Genomic DNA, 19,182 nt, shown 5'->3' with positions numbered 1-19,182 from the left:
ATCAATATGTCTTTTGTTTAAATTAAACTTTAAAATCATTGAACATATTTCTCCACCAACCAATATGGTCAGTCACACTACCAGCATAGGAATTTACTTCAAACCTGAAAAATTGATCGTCGCAGCCCTGCAACATGATCCCTAATTTGCTCGGGAGTGAAAAATTCTGTGAGGGAAATGCCTTTGAGTTTTGACCTTCCCAATTTTATTGCAAATGAACTATCAGGAGAAGATATCATTGTTTGAGCTTTTAACTTAACCTCATTCTCTTCCTGCCTATGCAAGGGAGGGTCTCTGCTCAAAGCAACTGAAATAAACTCAGATGCTGCTTGTGAGCAATCCCTCTCTTCTTGTGCAATTTTAGCTTCAGCAACATTTTTGTATATAGCATGCCTCTCAGGAAAGCTCTCCCGTAGATTTGCAACCATATCTGTAATTGCAGTTTTGCCTGTTTGTTTAGAAGGCTTATATACCTCATCCTTTTGAGTAGAAGGAATACTATCATTTGCTTTTCCACAATTAGGTTTCTGTTCAAACATCAACTGAACTTTATTGATATTCAGACTTGGCACAAGTTTCTGCCCAGTTCCAACATGACTTTTTACATCAGATGAAGAGGCAAGCTCAAGCTTTGATTTTTTTAATGGTGGCTCCTGAATTTCTTCTTCATTCACACAGTCTTTGGTTTGGTCTTCTAAGTTAAAATCTGTTACACATTGCGAATGGGTGCCCACATGACATGTTGTGTCATCATTACTATTTATAACATTATGATTTAATGAATTATTACATTCTTGTGGGAAGAACTGGCAATCAGGGGAAGAGACGGGACAACAATTATCACAGGAATCTTGCTGAAGGCTAACAGTCGTCAATGGAAGCCACTGAGTAGGTACCTTTATCATCTCTGCAGACAACAGTTTTTGTGATGAAAAATTTACAGTTTGGCATTTATCTTCTACAACCATACATTCAGTAGCATTACCTATAAGCTCATTTTTTTGTTCTTCATTAACATCACTGGACTCTCCCGTCACTTCAGCAGCCCCAGTTGATGTGCTCTCATTGTTTATAGTGTTTAGAGTTGCAATAATCTCATCATTAGGTGGCAATTGTAGCCTAGAAGGTTGATGCATGTTCATTTGATCAGTATTTATGACATGCTTATCTACCTCTTTCTCCTTTTCAAAGCATCGAATTTGATGTAAGAATAGATTTTTCTCTTGTGGTTTTGATTCTTGTTGGACCTGCAGACCATCCTTTGGCTGAGCTTTAAAAGGAAAGCCAACAGAAACATTTTGTGATTGGATTTGCACTTGTTCCTCAGATAATGGAGGGTGCAGATGTTGCAAATTCTGATTGTGCTGTAAATGAAACCAATTATTCTGGGTATTTTGACCCAATCGCTTCCTTTGAGATTGAATAGCTGTTGATAGATTTCCTGGCTGTACCATTTCTTTAGTTTGTGGTTGCAAAAGAGTCTGATATTCTTGGTGTAGCAGTTCTTGGTTGGTGTGTTTTCCCCACGACATTTTAGATGTATGAGCCGGATTTAATCCATTATTATTCAATAATGATTGTTGCCGATGGTTTTGTAGATGTTGATACCCAAGTTGAGAATAGCTATTTTTCTGCTGACAAGATTTCCACCATTGCTGATGCTGCTTGTGACTGTATTTTTTCTCTCTCTGATATGGTTGTTGATGGGGCTGTTGATATGGTTGTAGATATGGCTGCTGCTTTTCAAAAAACTGTTCTTGCTTCTGATGTTCTTGTTGAGAACATATAATCTTTGATGAATGCCAACCCATAGATTTCTGACAAGAATTCCTACCATCTGCAGCTCCAACAGATGATGAAGAATTATAAGAGTTTCCCTTGCTGGAGATATCAGCTGCATCCATCAAATAGCTGTCAACTAATAATGAAAACATGATTTGAAAAAGCTTACTTTGTAGGAAATTGTACAATGAAAAAGTGGAAAAAATGTTTGTTAAACATATAAGAAAAAGAAATGCTCAAACACCAAAAGCCTTGAAAGCCTGTTGAAAGAAAATGAATGCTAACACTGTGAAACTGGGTTATTGGGATAACACTTCATAGAAACTGGCATTTTACCATGCAGAGGAGCATGCAAATGCAAATCATTTCCCAGCCGTTGTATTCTCGCGTCCATGCTTCTGTTTGCACATAATACTGATTTCTTGTCCATTTTAGTGCCCATTGCATCACATGTTTGACCACTCCCACGATAATGCATATGACCATTTGGAGCTCCATTCACTTGATTATCTTTTACCTGAAGTGCATTAATAGGACCAGCCTTCATAGGCATCACCCAACAAGAAGTATCCATGGAAATAACTCCATTTTTTTGCTGCGATTGGAATTTGTTATGTAACACTTGCCAATTAAGATAAGCCTCGTCATTAGCATGTATTATGCTAGATCTGCTAAAATTTTGAAATTTACTGTTCCCGTCAACGGGATCTTGGGGTATAGCACTGGGGATGATAGTTGAAATATAGGAGAAGTCCCCAACTGGAGTTGGTGACATCGGACTTAGGTTTCCAGTGTTTAAGATATCTGAAAAGTCCATCACTTTTGCAGTATCCAGCAGAAACTATTTGATCAATGAAAGGCATCAATACAATTCGCAGATGCAGATCCTTTCATTAAGTGTTAAATCAATCTTCTAAGGCATCCAGATGCATGAAGTTTCCTGATATTCACCAGATATTACAGTCAAAAACATATGGCCGAAGCAGTTAAGGTTGTCATCACTAAACTATACTACATATCCAACACTACAATGCGTATTAGACATACTTGATGAGAAAGAAATGCAAACCTTAGGAATAGCTGAGAAACACCAATTCAAGCAAGAGCTATTTGCACCATAAGAACTCATTATAACATTCTCACTACAAGAAAATCCAAAGTGTTTTGCAATTTGTTAGTTCATTATTTTACAAATTCATCAAATCAACTGTGACTATCTATGATATTTGATGAGTTCAGATTCGAAAAGACAAAAAGATTATTCTTTTATTTGAGCAACTGTAAATTGTAGCTTAATACGATATTTCTATAATTTCTAGCGTTAACAATTAAAAAGCACGGCATATAACTGAAGTTCAGTAGAATCAATTGAGATTTGAAGATAATTATTATGGGACAGTAAATGTAGAACCAGTTTACCATCACATGCCGTACTTTGTATTGCAAGGATACATGTAATTATAAAGAATTCCATGGAAGTTAACAGACAATGGAAATGAATGATAAAATTCATCTTGAATGTACTGAAGTGTAGGCAAATAAAAAAAACATTCTAGAAAATAGGATTACGATTTGGAACATCAGTCAGCCAATGCATTTGAGATCAATAATTAAACAGAGCAAAGCCTTGCTCTTTCAGTACTGGCGATTATCTAACACCGTTTATAAAATTCTAACTGACACATTTAACTCTCAAAGGGCAGAAAGTTCATGATCCCTTTGAACACTACCAAACCACCTCCAGATGTTCCTTGATTAAGAAACTGTAAATAAAGTAGGCAGTTTGTTTTGAATCTAGATGCTACCCTTGGAGAGACTGTAAGATCCTTATATTCTCTATTGAAAAATAGCATTCAACCAACATATGGGAAGATTTGCTGATTATTCAGATACAAATAAATGCAGAATATGTTGAACTTGTGCACCTCTTTCTCCTACTGGTTTGAAATACAAATGTGGCCCATTTCATAAATAAGGGATGTTTAGTAGCCGTCATTCAATGACCATGCATCATTGGAATATGAATTCCTCAAAATACAATGCAGACCCAGATAATTTCTATTTCCAACTCTCACAATCCAAGCAAATACAGGCCCTGCCCATAACTAAACATGAAAATGTTTCCAATTGACCAAGAATTTGTTTCCCACATCACAAATTGAAAGCTCAAAGGAAAAGGCAAATGAAGCTCCTAAATATCTAAATTCAACATGTCCTATTAACATAACCCACAATATGCATTAATTCTAATAGACTCACTAAAAACTAAATGTACCATTGAATATCCAAAAATATGGGGGAAAAGCTTGGAATGAATGTCTCATTCTGCAGAATATTACAAAAGGGAATCTTTGTGTTTTTACTTTAAATTGAAGTATGCAAAAAAAGAGCATTAAGAAGTACTGGCATATAGGAAATCTATTCTGCTCCCTAACCGTGTTGGTAAAATGCTGCAAGTGGAAGAGGCCAAAACCAAATTGCCCCATATGAATTCCAGAGTGCTCGTACATCTAAATTCCACTTAAATTCTCTATAGCATTGAATTTAAACTGAAACTAAAATATTTAGGAGTCTAAATGGTAGGTTTTTATGCAGAAGTTGAAACTGAAGGACAACACAACAAAACAAGTCCCTATAACTAACTAAAGCATAAACAAGGCAAAATGAAACCTCCTTCAAAAAGTTAATTTTAATACCACTGAAGTGGTACAGCCAGCAATGTGCACTGGAAATGAGTCCCAGGATGGTGACATTGAAATGATTTTTGAAGAGGACTATGGAAAAGAATATTAAACAATAATGAAAACTGTTAATTTGAAACAAGACTATAATTTTGAATTATATAAGTAAACTTCTAATAAAAAAGAGGCTCTTTTGAGCAGTGTATCCACCCCACGCCTCGTAAGAACAAAAATGCAAAAGAATTGACAAATTAAAGGAGAGTGCAAGGGCAGACAAACTTGTACAAACTTCTAATACCCCTATGCCACCAAATGCTTCTAATATTCTGAGTTATGAGAACTCAGATGGAACTGCACAGAAGTCATTGTGCGTCCAGAGGAAGCAAAAAGATATTTTAGGTTGCATTAATCCTCTCTTTCAGGCGGTTTGTGGTCAGAAGATTCAAAACTACACTTCAGAAAATACAAAAGTATAGAGGAAAGGGAAAAATGAATGAAAATATGCAGCAGAAACTTGAGAAGAAAGGAAAGAAAGAAAAAATACCTCAGTGCTTTGACGGAATGCACCAAATCAGAGGCCTCCTATTTAATGTCCCTTATTTTGGGGACATTAGAAAATTACAAGTCCAACTTACAAAATAATTTAAAATGACTTTGGATTTAAATTAAAACTACTTAAAAAGCCTCTTTTAATTAAAAGGGGGAAAAGGTGACAAAAGGAAAATAAGACGAAAGACAAAATGGGAATTTGAATAGTCACAGGATGGATCCTTAAGAGAGGAAAGAGGAGTTCATTTGGGATATGCTTGGTCTATATTCAGACTTCAATGTCTCTCTTGGAAAGTTATTTGGAAAGCTTCAGCTTTCACCAAGCCTAGGATGGAAACCCTCGTTTCAGTCGATAGTAGATGTAACCCCATTGTCTGTGGAGACGTCACACCAGGTCTCTCACTCATGCTTACACTTTCTTATATTTCCAATCTGACAGTATTTTTGTATTTAAGATTGGACTTGATGTTTGTTATTTGTATTGCTGATGTTTAATACAATAACATATCTCTGAAGAATTTACATGGACTTTTTGGTCATGATCTTATATTACTGAATGTTATTATAGAATAGAAATTTCTAAGGTTTTCTATATGAGCATTTGTTGTTTATTTTCCGGTCAAACCTAAAGTTTAATGCATAAAGCAATCGGTTTGCATTTTGAAAATTTATTGTGAGAAACATTTTTTATTAAGTAAAACAAGTTTTAAAGGTGCCCTAGAACCCAAGAACTAAGAAAGTGCAAAGCAAAGCAACCTGCAAACCAAACCGAAAGACATACAATACACTCTTCAAAGAAAAATGGGGTAGAGACAAAATCGTACATAAACAGAGAAGAGGGTGCCCAAACATCACGTAACCCCCACCTACACAAACTAGTGGTCAAGGAAAGGATAAACACTTAATAAACAAACCACCCAACAAAAAAAATACAACAGATTTTAAGATTTCCCCTTAACCCCCTTCTTGTGGGAATTAGGAGAAGAATGAGAGGGAAATTTCTTTGAATGTTTTCCTTTAACTATAATCCATCCCTCTTCAATATTGGCTGCCACAGGGTGTCAGGCCAACAAATAAGAAGAACTAACAAAAACAGCAAAACTGCCAGAACCAACACCATTAATGAGAGGGCCAGCTATAGCAAAACCAATAGCACAAGGTCCACTCTTCACAAAGACATTTTGGATTGGGCTAGCAACATTAATCTTTCCCACGGAAGCTGCATCACTTCCAGGCACAACAGACTCAACAACACCATGCTAGATTGAACAAGCAGCATCAATCTTTTTCTGATCAGCAATAGGAGTAGAAGTAACACCAGAGGCTCCATTAACCGAACCAACCACAGAAGGGACCGCAGCAACAAGATCTATTTGACCGGAACCAGCTGCCAACAAAAGACTAAAAGAAGGGAGAGCTTCATCGTCTTGTCATTGAGTAACAACAGTATAATCTAAGGGGACTTCCCCAACAAATGCAAGCATTTTGACCACCATATAATGCTGCCCCAAAGCACCCAACCACCATGAGGAGGGTTTCTTAGTTTTGATTTTTAGAGCCTCACACTTTGCCACAACATGCCTGGTATTAAAGCATTTTCTGCATCTAAACGAAAGGCCTTCATAATCTAACGATTGTGTCCAAGAGTCAATAAGACTACAGAGATTAATCTCTACCCGAAGGCCTTTAGAAGCATCTATATCAACAAGAATCTGAGCATAGGTAGAATGCATTATATCGAAGGATTTTAAATCCACCATTACAAAATCACCTAAAGCCTCACCACCTTCCTCAAGAACAAAATCATGCCAGAGATGAAGAGTGAGGTTAGGAAGTCGTACCCAAATAGGCAATTTGCAAAAGGATTCAATGGTCGGGTTAAAGTCCTTATGCCAAGGTTTAACCATCAAAGGGAAGCGGTTTTCACATGTGAAGAAATGATCACATAAGATGGTTCTCCTATCATTCGAATTATCAAATCTAGCAATAAAAAAACCCTTAACCAGAGGAAAGATCTGGACAGAGTTAGTAAGATATGGATCCCAGTGTTTAGAGATCCAAGTGTAGAGCTCCTTGAGAGAGGACCAAAAGCCCTTAAATCGACAAACAACCGCATCCACCTCGAGGGCCTCAATCCGTTGCTCAATCTTTGAAACTGTATTCTTTTCCAAATTGACTGAAATTGGGCTACAAGTAGGAAAGGGTTTAGAAACTGTTACCTCAATAACAAACCCCAAACCGCCACCATTACACACAGTTTGTGCATAAGAGGGCCCTTTCATGCCCCCCAAAACCCCCACACCAACAACCTTCTTCCAAGCCAAAGCTTCCTGCAAGATCGCTTCATCAGCTGCAAGTTGGGAAATGGGGACCCATTCAGAATCCCCCCTGTCTGAGATAAAATACGCCCAGATATTGGGGGAGTGGAAGTAGCAATGTCCTTCTCCCTAGCCACCACCGCAGAAAGAACATGGACCAAGAGACTATCAACAACATCTACCAAGACCTTAACACCGGCAGAAGGACACCTGGGCCCTCGAGAACTAGAGCCAATAACCAAATCGGTCGTGCCATGATTATCCGAGAAGCCAAAATCTGCAGACAGGGGTAACACAGCTCGGGGGCGTGCGCGCACATTATATTTTGAAAATACCATCTTATGTTTATTTATTGTGAGAAAAGTTGTGGAAAATATCCATCTAGGATATTACAATGGTATCAGAGCATCAACACTGCCACCCTATCGAGTCTAGTTTGAGGTTAAAATTACAAACAAGTTGTTTCAGAAATACAAGGAAAAAATATACAATTTGATTATTTTGGAAAATTAATCTATATTATGGTTATTGGTTGAGGGTATTTGGCAACGAGAAACATCATCTTTTGCAAGAGCTGTTATACTCACTATATGTTGAATACTCTGAAATCTTTATGCTTTCCAAGAATTGCTTGACCAATAATTTTGTGGGGTCCGAAGAAATTAGTGGACATGTATCAAACCATGTAGTAACATTGCTAGAATAAGCTAGGCAATTACATATTCTCCATGGGCTTGGTCGGCTTCACAAGAGGCATATTTATAATGATAGTAGCAAAAATTTAACTGGGGCCGAAAATATTTCATCATTTATATGAGATTGTTATACTCTATTGTCGTAAAATCTTCTTTGTTTTACCCAACTTGCGTAGAGCGCATAGTCTCTAGTGGATGACGTCATACTATAATAGTGAGCTTAATGAAGAGGAGGCAAATAGGCAGCGACGAGTCTAAAGGAGTTTGTCATTGAGCTATAACCAAATGTCAACCTAATTGAGTGAAATTAGTTTCAAGTGTTGGACTTAAACACCACTATCGGATGAAGAGTTGAAACATTGGGTTACTGCGTGAAGCTGGAACCATATCCACCACTTTGATTCTGCAAGTTGCCACCAGAAGCTTGCGTTCCATATCAAGTAAATCATGTGTTGTAGAACAGACAATAAACAAGAGGTAACATAGTATCTACCTCTACCAAACGCTATTTACAGTTTAAAAAAGCATATAATATCCCCTAGATCAAGAAATTGTGAGGGGGAGTTTGAAGCTAAAGTGGATTCATGCAAGATTCAAGTCCTGGGGCGACTTAAGCATTTCCCTGTATTGTGATGTATTCTTAGGCTAGAGTCATTCTCAACCTACGATACTGTCGGGCAATCCTAAATTTGGGAGATTATAATTTGTGAATCTTATACAGGAGGATTTTGAGGTAGGAATAGTGGATAGGTTGCTTATTTCCAGGGAAAATAATCAAAGTCACATGCAATGCCATCACACAGAGGAAGAACATTGGATGTGAATTGTAGAAGGGAATAACCAACGTCGGGTAAATGTGTGAGGCAGTTCTTTATCTTGGCATATCGACAGGAGGAAGACAACATCAAATTATTGATCTTCGAGGGGCACTAAGTATCAATAGTCTCAATAATCCTTACAAAAATCAACAAGATTCTGAATGTCATGAGAGCCTTTTTGCAGTAACTTAAACTCCATCTCTAAAATGACCAAGTCATTGAAACTGAAAACAAAACAGGTGGAAGAAAACGGTCACAGAGACAAGGGTAGTTACAAACATATTTCATAGAATAGTGGGAGAAATGTAATGTCTACTGTTTGTGTCATCAAATCCTCTAGACATCTGTCATTTCTCAACTAGGAGTGGTTATATATTCTTAGCGCCACACAGGATACTCCAAAATTGTTGTGAAAGGTGTCAACTTCCATTACAAATATTAGTCATGATTCTTGAGCAAGGAATGTGTTACCTCGTATGCTTTTAATATTAGCAAGTTGAGAATTATAATACTGACAATGAAGTTTCATATACCCATGTGTTAGTGTTCGTGGAAATCTATCATTGAAATCGAGTTAAACAAAGAAGAAAGGGAAGTTTCTATAGAGCCCAACTCTATAATTGGGTGAAGTAAGGTGCAAGGCGTGGTCAAACAATTTGACATTGATTTGGGAAAACAATTTGATAACTAGGTTCATATGAAAGATAAACACTCAAAATTACAGTGTTGTGAAAGTCGCATTGTTTATTAGGCATTGTTGAACAAACAAAGCTAGTTTAAATCTAGGCAAGGAGTTTTAAGTATCTTAGAAACATTCTATGTTGCTGAACGGGAGGGTAACTTTCAGTTTATCAAATCTCTAGGAAATACGTATTTCACAATCCTCTTTGTATTTCGAGCATCAGCAAAGGCATCTGACTATCTATCACAAGAAATCCATTAGAAGATGAAATATTATATAACTGGTGAGGCAACAAGTATATGATGATTGTTTGCATACAACTTGTAAAGTGTTTGTTGGGATTAAAGGCAAAGAATTAGAGTCAATATCTAAAAATGACATTCAAGTGTTTGACTAAACACCCCCCTATGTCAATGTGAGTTGTAATAAAATTCTAAGTCAAGTCTCATGTTGGTATGGGTTGTGATAATTTATCTATGCAAATTGTTTGAAGCTATATCAAGAAATTGATTCTACCAAACTATAAGGGAGTACATACTTGGCTTTTGGAGATCTCTGGTTCAGTGGGAAAGTGTTGTTAGCATTCTTAGATTTACCAACTGTGGTTCCTTGGTGTATTGTTTGTTGAAGGGAATGGCCAGAGTTTTGTATCTAGCCGCAAATTTGCATAGTGATACTCTTGGCACAGCTCTGAATGAGGTGGGAATAACATAAAATCTCGGATTGCCTACAAAACTAAGAGTGAGCCAAAGATATATCTGCACAAAAGAAAAAGGAATTGTTTAAACACTAGGGTAAAAACGGATAGCTCTTGAAAGAGGTGTCAGATTTAAAAATGGCATCAGAAAACAATTTGGCCAAAGTACTTTTTGAGACAAGCAGCAAGCCAGGGTTGGAATCACAAGAAAGGGAAAGTGATCTCATCACATTGATTCAATTGGAAGGATGTTTCACCATGGTCAATCAATCACCTCCTGAACTATTGCAGGTTGCTCTTGTTCCTACAATGGCAGTGTTGAATCTTCACAAATGGTTGAAGCATTCAAAGGGGGAGGTAAGACTCCTGGTTACTTCTTGTCTGATGGATGTCATTAGAATTTTAACGCCACGGGAACCCTATGAGGAAGACACTAAAAAGGAGGTAGTTCACCTTATTGTTGATACTTTCCAATATCGTGGTGACAACAGTAATCATCATTTCCCAAGAAGGGCAAACATACTAAAACCATTTGCAAATATCAAGTTGTGCAATCTACTACTTGACTTGGGATTGTATGATTTAATTCACACCATATTTCAGCATTTCTTGAGCACAACTAGGTAAGAGCATCATGCAGATATTTATAGCTATGGAAATCAGTATGGTAATGACCATAAATGAGAGTGGTACTCATTTCCAGCCTCTTATGCATATGTTGTTAGCAATTTCAAGGCAAGAACAAGATGCTTCAAAAACTACTTATAAGTTGGTCAACCAGGTGTTGAAACAATGTGAGCCAAGAATTGAGAAGTATAAACAACAGCGAGCTAAAGAAGAACTAAATGCAAGGGAATTATAGGTTGTAGGATCTCAGAAAATAAGCAAGAATCAAATAAGGAAAGAACAAATCTGTTTTACTTGCAAGCATTTTTAGTCACTTGGTCACAATTGTGGGGATAACAAGCAAAAAGAATTAGCTCGAGAAGTGTCAATCAGCATTGAGGAAGTTGGGATTCATTTGTCTAACTTCAACATAATGAAGACCATGAAAGGGAACCGGCTATGGATGATGGCAAGATTTGGAATGGCATCTTATTTGGTGATTTGGAAGTGATTATTGGCAACTGTTTTCATGAGGATGCCTATCTACAAGATATGTCCAAAGATGAGGATGAGCCTCCCCATGAGAATGAACTGTTTGGAAACCATTATGTCATAGTGGATGAAACAATACATTTTGAGTTGGGAACAATTCTAAAAACGATGCAGCTGAAAATGAAAATTTCTCTAACCTAAGGGTTGCTAAATCTAGAATACAAGAGTTAGAGAAAAATGAAGCTATTATAGGGGATGATTTGAAGGGTCAATCAGAAATTCCATTTTTACCAGAGGAACGAAAAATCGCCGCAATTCGGGTGATTTAGGCGATTTAGTGATCTGATCAAGCATGGGCGATTTTTGTTAACTCGTTAAATCAGCTCACCGATTTTTGCCTCAAAAAAGCCTAAATTGCCTAAATTGGCGATTCATCCAAAAATCGCTAAAATCGCCAAAAACCGGCTCGAAAAATCAACAACGCAACAAGAAACTAGAATGACTTAGAAACATAAAAAATACATATTTTTATAATGTTTTTTTTGCCTTCCTTCTTTATTATAACCCTCAAAGTCCTTCTAATTGTTTAGCATGAGAAGAAGAGAGGAAAAGTGAGAAAGAAGAAGAGAAAAGAGAAACAGGTGGGTTACAAACAGCAAGAAAGAAGAGCATCAAGGAGATCAAAAATCAATTTGGAGAGGCCAAAAGATTGCATTGGGAGCATTAAGGAGCCAATAGCAACACTCCTCAACTCATTTACAAGAGGTAAGTGTTGATTTTTTTTGTATATTAAGGTATTTTTCATTCTTTTGTCAATTTTTTTAGTTTTAATTTGTAAATCTTGAATGTGTTCTAGTTTTTAGTATTTTACATTTTTTTTAATTAAATTGGAAGCTGTAATCTTGCAAATCCTACAATATTTTTATAACAAAATTGCAAACATCTATTTAATTTTACATTGTACAATTTGCTCCAAAAGAATGTAGGGTTTGTTGTTTCTTTTTTTCTAAGTTTTTAATTGAATTTTCTTATTGCATAACTTTCATTTTCCACAAATAAATGATCAGGCTTGGATCTATACCAAAGATTTTCCTAGAAGAGCAAAACATCAAACAAAATGTTAATTTTGTAACGAAATAAACTCGGATGGCATCTATAGATTCAAATACCATATTGCAGGCATACCTGGACATGATATTACCCTATGCACTCAACAAAGTTGAGGCAAAACGAAAAAATGTTATATGGCATTATAGACATTGGAACAAGATAAATAAGAAAAGACAACTTGAACAATTGCGTGCTATTGGCTCTCATGCTCCCGCATCCGCATTGGCATTCACATCTGCATCTGTAGGTTGTGTTGGAGAGGGTTCTTCTAGGCCTCTCTTTCATCCTAGTGCTAGTGCTAATGCTAGTGCTAGTGCTAGTGCTAGTCATTCTTATACTGAGCCTAGGACTATTACATTTCAACCTAGAGTGTGAAAGTCCAAATTGAATAGTTACTTTGTGCCGCGCACTACTCCTAGCTCACAACCCTTGCTTGAGAGCATAGGTTTGAACAAGGGGATTCATGATGATGCCAGATAACAAATTTGTACATTTTAGTACTTTTACAACATTCCATTTATTGTAACTAGGTAATTAACTCTTTTTTATTTGTTTTCTTTAAGTTAAAAGTTAAATTGTAATTATTTCTACTTCTGTAATCATAGATTCATATTACAAAATGATTTGTCATCTAAATTTCTAATCATTATCTATTTGTGACAGGTCTCCTTTATTGGCAAGGCATGACAAATGTCGTAACTATTTGTGGTCAGGGGTTTAAAGCCTCCACTGAGTCTGAGTTGAGTAGCTACCTCTTAGATGAACTGGTAGAGGACATGAAGGTTGAGCTAGCAGACCACCGAAAGGAACGGACCGTAAAAGCTGGCACCATCATGACTAATGGTTGGATGGATAAGAGGAATAGAACACTCTTCAATTTTCTTGTTTCCTGTGGAGGTCATTGATCATTCTACTTTCCTACATGCATTGTGAATTATGATTGAATACTTTAAATTTTGATTTGTTGATTATCCATGATAATTAAATGTTTCGCTCTATTTAAATTTTGTAGGATCCACCATGTCCATCAAATCTGTTGATGCTTCCTCTCATGTCAAAAACAACACATACTTGTGTAAGATTATGGAGGAAGTCATAGCAAAGGTGGGGTAAGAACATGTGGTGCAGGTGGTGACCGATAATGCAGCAATTTATGTTGCTGCAAGTAAACTTTTAGCTTTTTAAATTTTAAGTTTTAACTTATCAAGTTTTTGACTTTTCTAATTCTATGTTTCTTAGCATGTGTAAATTTCTAATTAATTTAAAATTGTTACAGGTAAACCTTTAATGGAGAGGCACCTCACAATATTTTGGTCTCCTTGTGTGGCACATTGCCTTGACCTCATGTTAGAGGACATTTGTAAGCTTGAGTGGATCAAATCATGCGTAAAAAGGGTCAAAAATATATGCAAATTTATCTACAATCATGCATTTGTCATCACCACAATGAGGAAGTACACGGGAGATAGAGAGTTAGCTCATCCTCGCATCACAAGGTTTGCCTCAAATTTCATCACACTAAAGTCCTTGATTACATCAAGGGAAGAATTGAGGCACATGTTTGTTGGGGAGGAGTTGATTTCCTCTTCCAATGCCACAACCACCACAAGAATAGATATGTTGAATTGTCTCTTTGATGAGGATGGTTTTTGGGCGCCTAGTAAAGAAATAATTTAGGTAAATTTCCATGTGGTATGTTCCATGTCATATATTCCATGTGAGATGTTTACCTTTCTAGTTCAATGGCATATTGGTGACAGTGTTGACATTCTTGATGTTGATCCAAGTTATGGCAGTGACATCTTGAGGCATAATGAGTTGGTTCTACTTGTTCAATTGGTTGATCAAGAGGTTGGTGATTCACTAATCATCTATTTCTCCACCCATGATCTTGTTAACATGCTGGTTTGGGATCTAGGTGTTAACAGAATGTGTTCTTTGCATTTTGTGGAGTATGTGGTGATACTACACAGTTTGAGATTTATGATCGAAGTCGCAAAGCCTATAAACACAGCAGAGTTTCAAAGGTTGACTTGGGATACAGGATTTTATTGATTAAAGAATTGCATTTGGACACCTTGCTTCATCGTGTGACAGGATATGATTTCAGGCTGGGCTACAGAGCTACTTGTAGATTTGTATGAGATCTTAGTACTAATTTCTTGAGGACAAGCAATCTCAAGGAGGGGGGACTGTAATGTCCCTTTCTGGGGGGCAACTGGAAAATTACAAGTCCAACTTATAAAATAATTAAAAGTGACTTTGGAGTTAAATCAAAACTATTTAAAAAGTCTCTTTTAATTAAAAAGGAGAAAAGGTGACAAAAGAGAAATAAGACAAAAGACATAATGGGAATTTGAATAGTCAGAAGATGGATCCTTAAAAGAGGAATGAAGAGTTCATTTGGGATATGTGTGGTTTATGATTCATACTTCATTGTCTCTCTTGAAGAGTTATTTGGAAAGCTTCAACTTTCACCCAGCCTGAGGATAGAAACCCTTGTGCCAGTAGATAGTGGACACAACCCCATTGACCTTGAAGACGTCACACCAAGTGTCTCACTCAACTTACACTTTCTTATGTTTCCAATCTGACAATATTTTTGTATTTAAGATTGGACTTGATGTGTGTTATTGTATTGCTGATGTATAATGCACTAACATATTTCTAAAGAATTTATATGGACTTGTTGGTCATGCTATTGTATTCTTGAATGTTAAATAAATTTATAATACAATAGAAATTTTTGGGGTCTTCTATATGAGCGTTTTATTGTTTATTTGTTGGTCAAACTTGAAGTTTAATGCATAAAGCACTCTATTTGCATTATGAAAATTTATTGTGAGAAAAGTTGTGGAATATATCAATCTGGGCTATTACATCCTTGCTCTTCCCCAATCCCCTGATGAATATCAAATGCATATCATGTGACTTACGTCCCCTAATAAAAATAATATAATTTAAGACAATTTTGTAAGAGAATTGCTAACATGGATTTCTTGTCAGAATAGTTAAAAGCAATCAGATTTCAACATTAGAACATGATGAAATTTGCATGGAACAACTAAGAATTCTATGCATCTAGTCATGTGAACAGAAGAGGAGGTACGCCCATCTTCGTTAGCAAAAAAAACATTTCCCTATGTTAAAACTCAAAGTACTCCCCATGCAAGAGAGGGATGTGGGCTATTATTGAAAGATAATTGAAATATTAGTATTTGCACAAATGATCATAGGAAAAGAAATCAGCTATAAAATTGTCCAATTTCCTCACTACCAAATGTCCTTTACATTCTTGGAGGGGATATCGAAATGGTTGAGGAAAGAGAAGACAAGTTAGGCGACATTCCTACAAACTGGAAACAGAATGAAAAATATTTCTAGGTCACAACGCTACGTATCCATAACTTATTTGATCCACCTGAAAGCATGATCCAACGAAAAATTATTAGTAAAAATGTAATAGTTAGAAAGATAGGAGAAGAATTTAATACAAATTTGACAAATTCTCTATGCAAACCAATACCTTTTTCTTTGATAACAAAGCAAACTGTAATTGTGCGAAATTCCTTTCTTCTAGAATGTTTGATCGATATCCCATTGAGGTAAACATTTTGGTCAAGGGCAATTGCAATAGTGAGATGTACAGGAGATAAGAGCCTTTCCAACTCAAATGTCAATCTTTTACAAAATCAAGATTGTATTCATGCTATTTGCACTTTGAGAAAGATTTACAAAGCATTCTTGGTGATTTTATAAACATTGATTATTGGGATTATGTTGTAAGCAAGTGGAAATCATTTTTTTAAATGATAAGAAGAAATCACTCAGGATAGAAGGAAACATGATAATCTAATGCAACAAAAGTTTTCCTTGTTGAACGCCAGTCGTAGAGCGATCCTAATAATGAATATATTAACAAGTATATTATTGATATTAAGCATAAGCGAAGATGCTTTTGGAAAAAGGAGGACTGGATTGCAAGGATTAGAGCAAAAATGAATAGGATCATGGTGACAAGGGTTCCAAATGTTTCTTCAATATACTCAAAGCAAAGGATAATAAAGAGGCAACTGGTCCAATTTGGGGGAATGGGAATATTTGTAGTAATTACAATGATATGAAAGAAGCATTCAAAGAAATTTATCAAGGCTTGTTTACTACAATTGTGTAATGTTCTCAATTTTCATAAGTGTCTTAGTCTATGTTCCCTCGAGTTTCCAGGACGGCAAATTTTTCTGGCGATTTTGGGGATGGGGGGGACGGCAAATAGGGACGACTATATATCTAAGGAAATATAAAAATATACACTAAAATTTGCAAATATACATGTCATTCATATGAAACTAAGCACAAAGCATGTCATTTACACATTATAGAACCTTAACATACAACATTTGAATGCCATCTAAGAAATAATTACTGATTTCAATACTCAATTGTCAATATGCATATCAATATGTGAACAAAAATATTTAAATATAGGTTTAGCAGTGAACAATATCATAAAAAAATGAAAAATCTAAATATGCCCATAGGCTAGAGGGCTGCCTTATAGAACCTTAACATACAACATTTGAATGTCATCTAAGAAATAATTATTGATTTCAGTACTCAATTGTCAATATGCATATCAATATGTGAACAAAAATATTTAAATATAGGTTTAGCAGTGAACAATATCATAAAAAAATGAAAAATCTAAATATGCCCATAGGCTAGAGGGCTGCCATAAAGTATCAATTGCAAACAAGAAGCAGGCAAGCAAAATGTGAAACAAGCAAATGCAAGGAAAGCAGTGAGAATCACTTTGATTGTTCACTCCAAGATTGGGTTTATTGTGACTCTGATTTTGAGCAATAAATTTAACTTTAATAAAAATCATGATAAATGCGAAGAAGAATATTGCCGGGATGCTAGGAAGTGCCATTGCAAGGGCAAAACATTACCAAAGACCTAGAAGAAGGAAACGAAAAAACAATGCACTAAAAGAACACAAACAATTTCTGCATGCACAAACAATTTTAAGGCATTATTACATTTCTCTGGTGTATAAATTCTTTTCTATTAGATTAATGAGTTGGTTTTGTATTCTTCTTTAGTAGATGTCATCAGTATAATTTTGGTGTCAGTTTCGTATTCCTTGCTATTATTATGCACTACGTACACATAATATCAAAGTGAATGCCCTTCTAAGTTACAACTACAAGCTTGTTCCAGACAATGTGGTATATCGTATTCCCAGTAATTATCTTTGGCCTGATAGACGTTGAAATTATTCTATTCTATTCTATCATATTCCTATGGTTGAGTACGTTATTTTTCTACCACAAGTCTCTATCTTACTATCTTTACTTCTCTCCCCTTTCTTCTTCCATTGCTTCTCGCTTTATTATTTACTGTTTTAGATATGCTTGGACATTCATATATTATTTACTTTCACTAATTCTATCTTACAATTATATTCAATCTAAATGAAAATGGCCGAGTTGAAAATCGACAAATTTTATTAGTCGGATGAAAATGGCGTCATGCAAGTAACGTTCGGGCTATTATGGTTGTCAACGCATAATAATTACGTATAGCAATATCTCAATCCTAAATCATTTCTCAAAGCAATTAATGCTTTAAATTCTAACCGATTAAAAAGGGAAAGATTCGTGAGCTACAGAAACCAAAGATACAAATTTTCACTGAAAATTTAAAAAATAATTTGAAGACCAGGGAAGACAATTTTTTTGCTTCTTTGGTGTCCATTATTTCTATGGTAAAGCTTAAATTATAGGAAGTTAAAAATTGACCAGTTTTGAGTGATATCATATTTCAGGCCACTTTATACCAAGCAGGAACAACAAATTAGCAAGTTATACAAAAAGCTTCATTTTTAGCAAGGTCCGTAAACAACTCCTTATATTTGCATGTTTTGTCGGAGACTACCTATCATTCCCCGCAAACATCCGTCTGTGCAAAACGCCCTAAGTCAGAATTTACAACGTCTATTGAAAAAACAGATTCCTATAATAAAAATTTCAAATGCTTGTGCGAATATGATGCCGATTCCTATGCATTATGGGGATTATGTTTCTTCATATTTAGAGAAATATTTCTGACACTCACAGGTATTAGCTGTTGAAATGACCAATCAAAAGTAGAAAACAAATTTAGTTGCAGTGCGGCAAAGGTAAAAGACTTTACCAAACTACCAGAGATATCGCCAGCTGGGATGCAGAAAACTAACTGCAATGAATTGAATTTAACTCCCACTGTACAACTGTTTTCACAGTTGCAGAATTTGTCTCCTCAATAATTACATTGAGTTTTAACAAAAAATTGGCGTATTTTTTGGGTCATGCAAAATGCGCGTAGTCTATATAGGGTTTGAGATAAAAAGGTTAAATTCTACGCAGTCTCGCCCCGATAGCTACGGCTTCGATTCCTTTTATTTCTATGTTATTTGTATTTTACACTTCTAAGGGAGAAACTAAACCCATGTATGCTCCTCCTCATATCTCCTTATCGATGGCAATTTCAGAATTTAGGATGCTCTATCGCAATTGTACCTTCCCAACGGATATCCCCCTTTGACAGTAATGCTGCTAGCCTACTATAGGCATTAACAATCTAATTTTTAAACAACAGACGCAAAGTCAAAGTTCATAAAGAAAACAAATATGTATGTATGTAGATATATACATACATACAAACATATCTCCTTTTGCCAATAGTGCTGCTAGTCTGTTATAGCATTAACA

At 35.8% G+C, this 19,182-nt stretch overlaps 1 protein-coding gene across 1 annotated transcript in view; it reads right to left on the bottom strand.

The window, feature by feature from the left end:
• Positions 1-18,794, bottom strand: part of LOC149547989 (histone acetyltransferase HAC1-like) — a 274,925-nt gene extending 256,131 nt beyond the window's left edge. The window contains exons 1-4 of the mRNA XM_089792020.1: positions 18,626-18,794; positions 2,852-2,924; positions 2,119-2,722; positions 105-1,894 (exon numbers count right to left, since the gene is read on the bottom strand). Coding sequence (XP_089648146.1) covers positions 105-1,894; positions 2,119-2,599 — 2,271 coding nt within the window. The 5' untranslated portion in view covers positions 2,600-2,722; positions 2,852-2,924; positions 18,626-18,794. The remainder of the gene's footprint in view (positions 1-104; positions 1,895-2,118; positions 2,723-2,851; positions 2,925-18,625) is intronic.
• Positions 18,795-19,182: the final 388 nt, after the last annotated feature.

The sequence above is a fragment of the Cupressus sempervirens genome, chromosome 7 (genome assembly GCF_028749045.1).
Source record: "Cupressus sempervirens isolate cs-2001-9-10 chromosome 7, ASM2874904v1, whole genome shotgun sequence".
Taxonomy (NCBI): Eukaryota; Viridiplantae; Streptophyta; class Pinopsida; order Cupressales; family Cupressaceae; genus Cupressus; species Cupressus sempervirens.
This window is presented reverse-complemented; position numbering and strand designations above follow the sequence as displayed.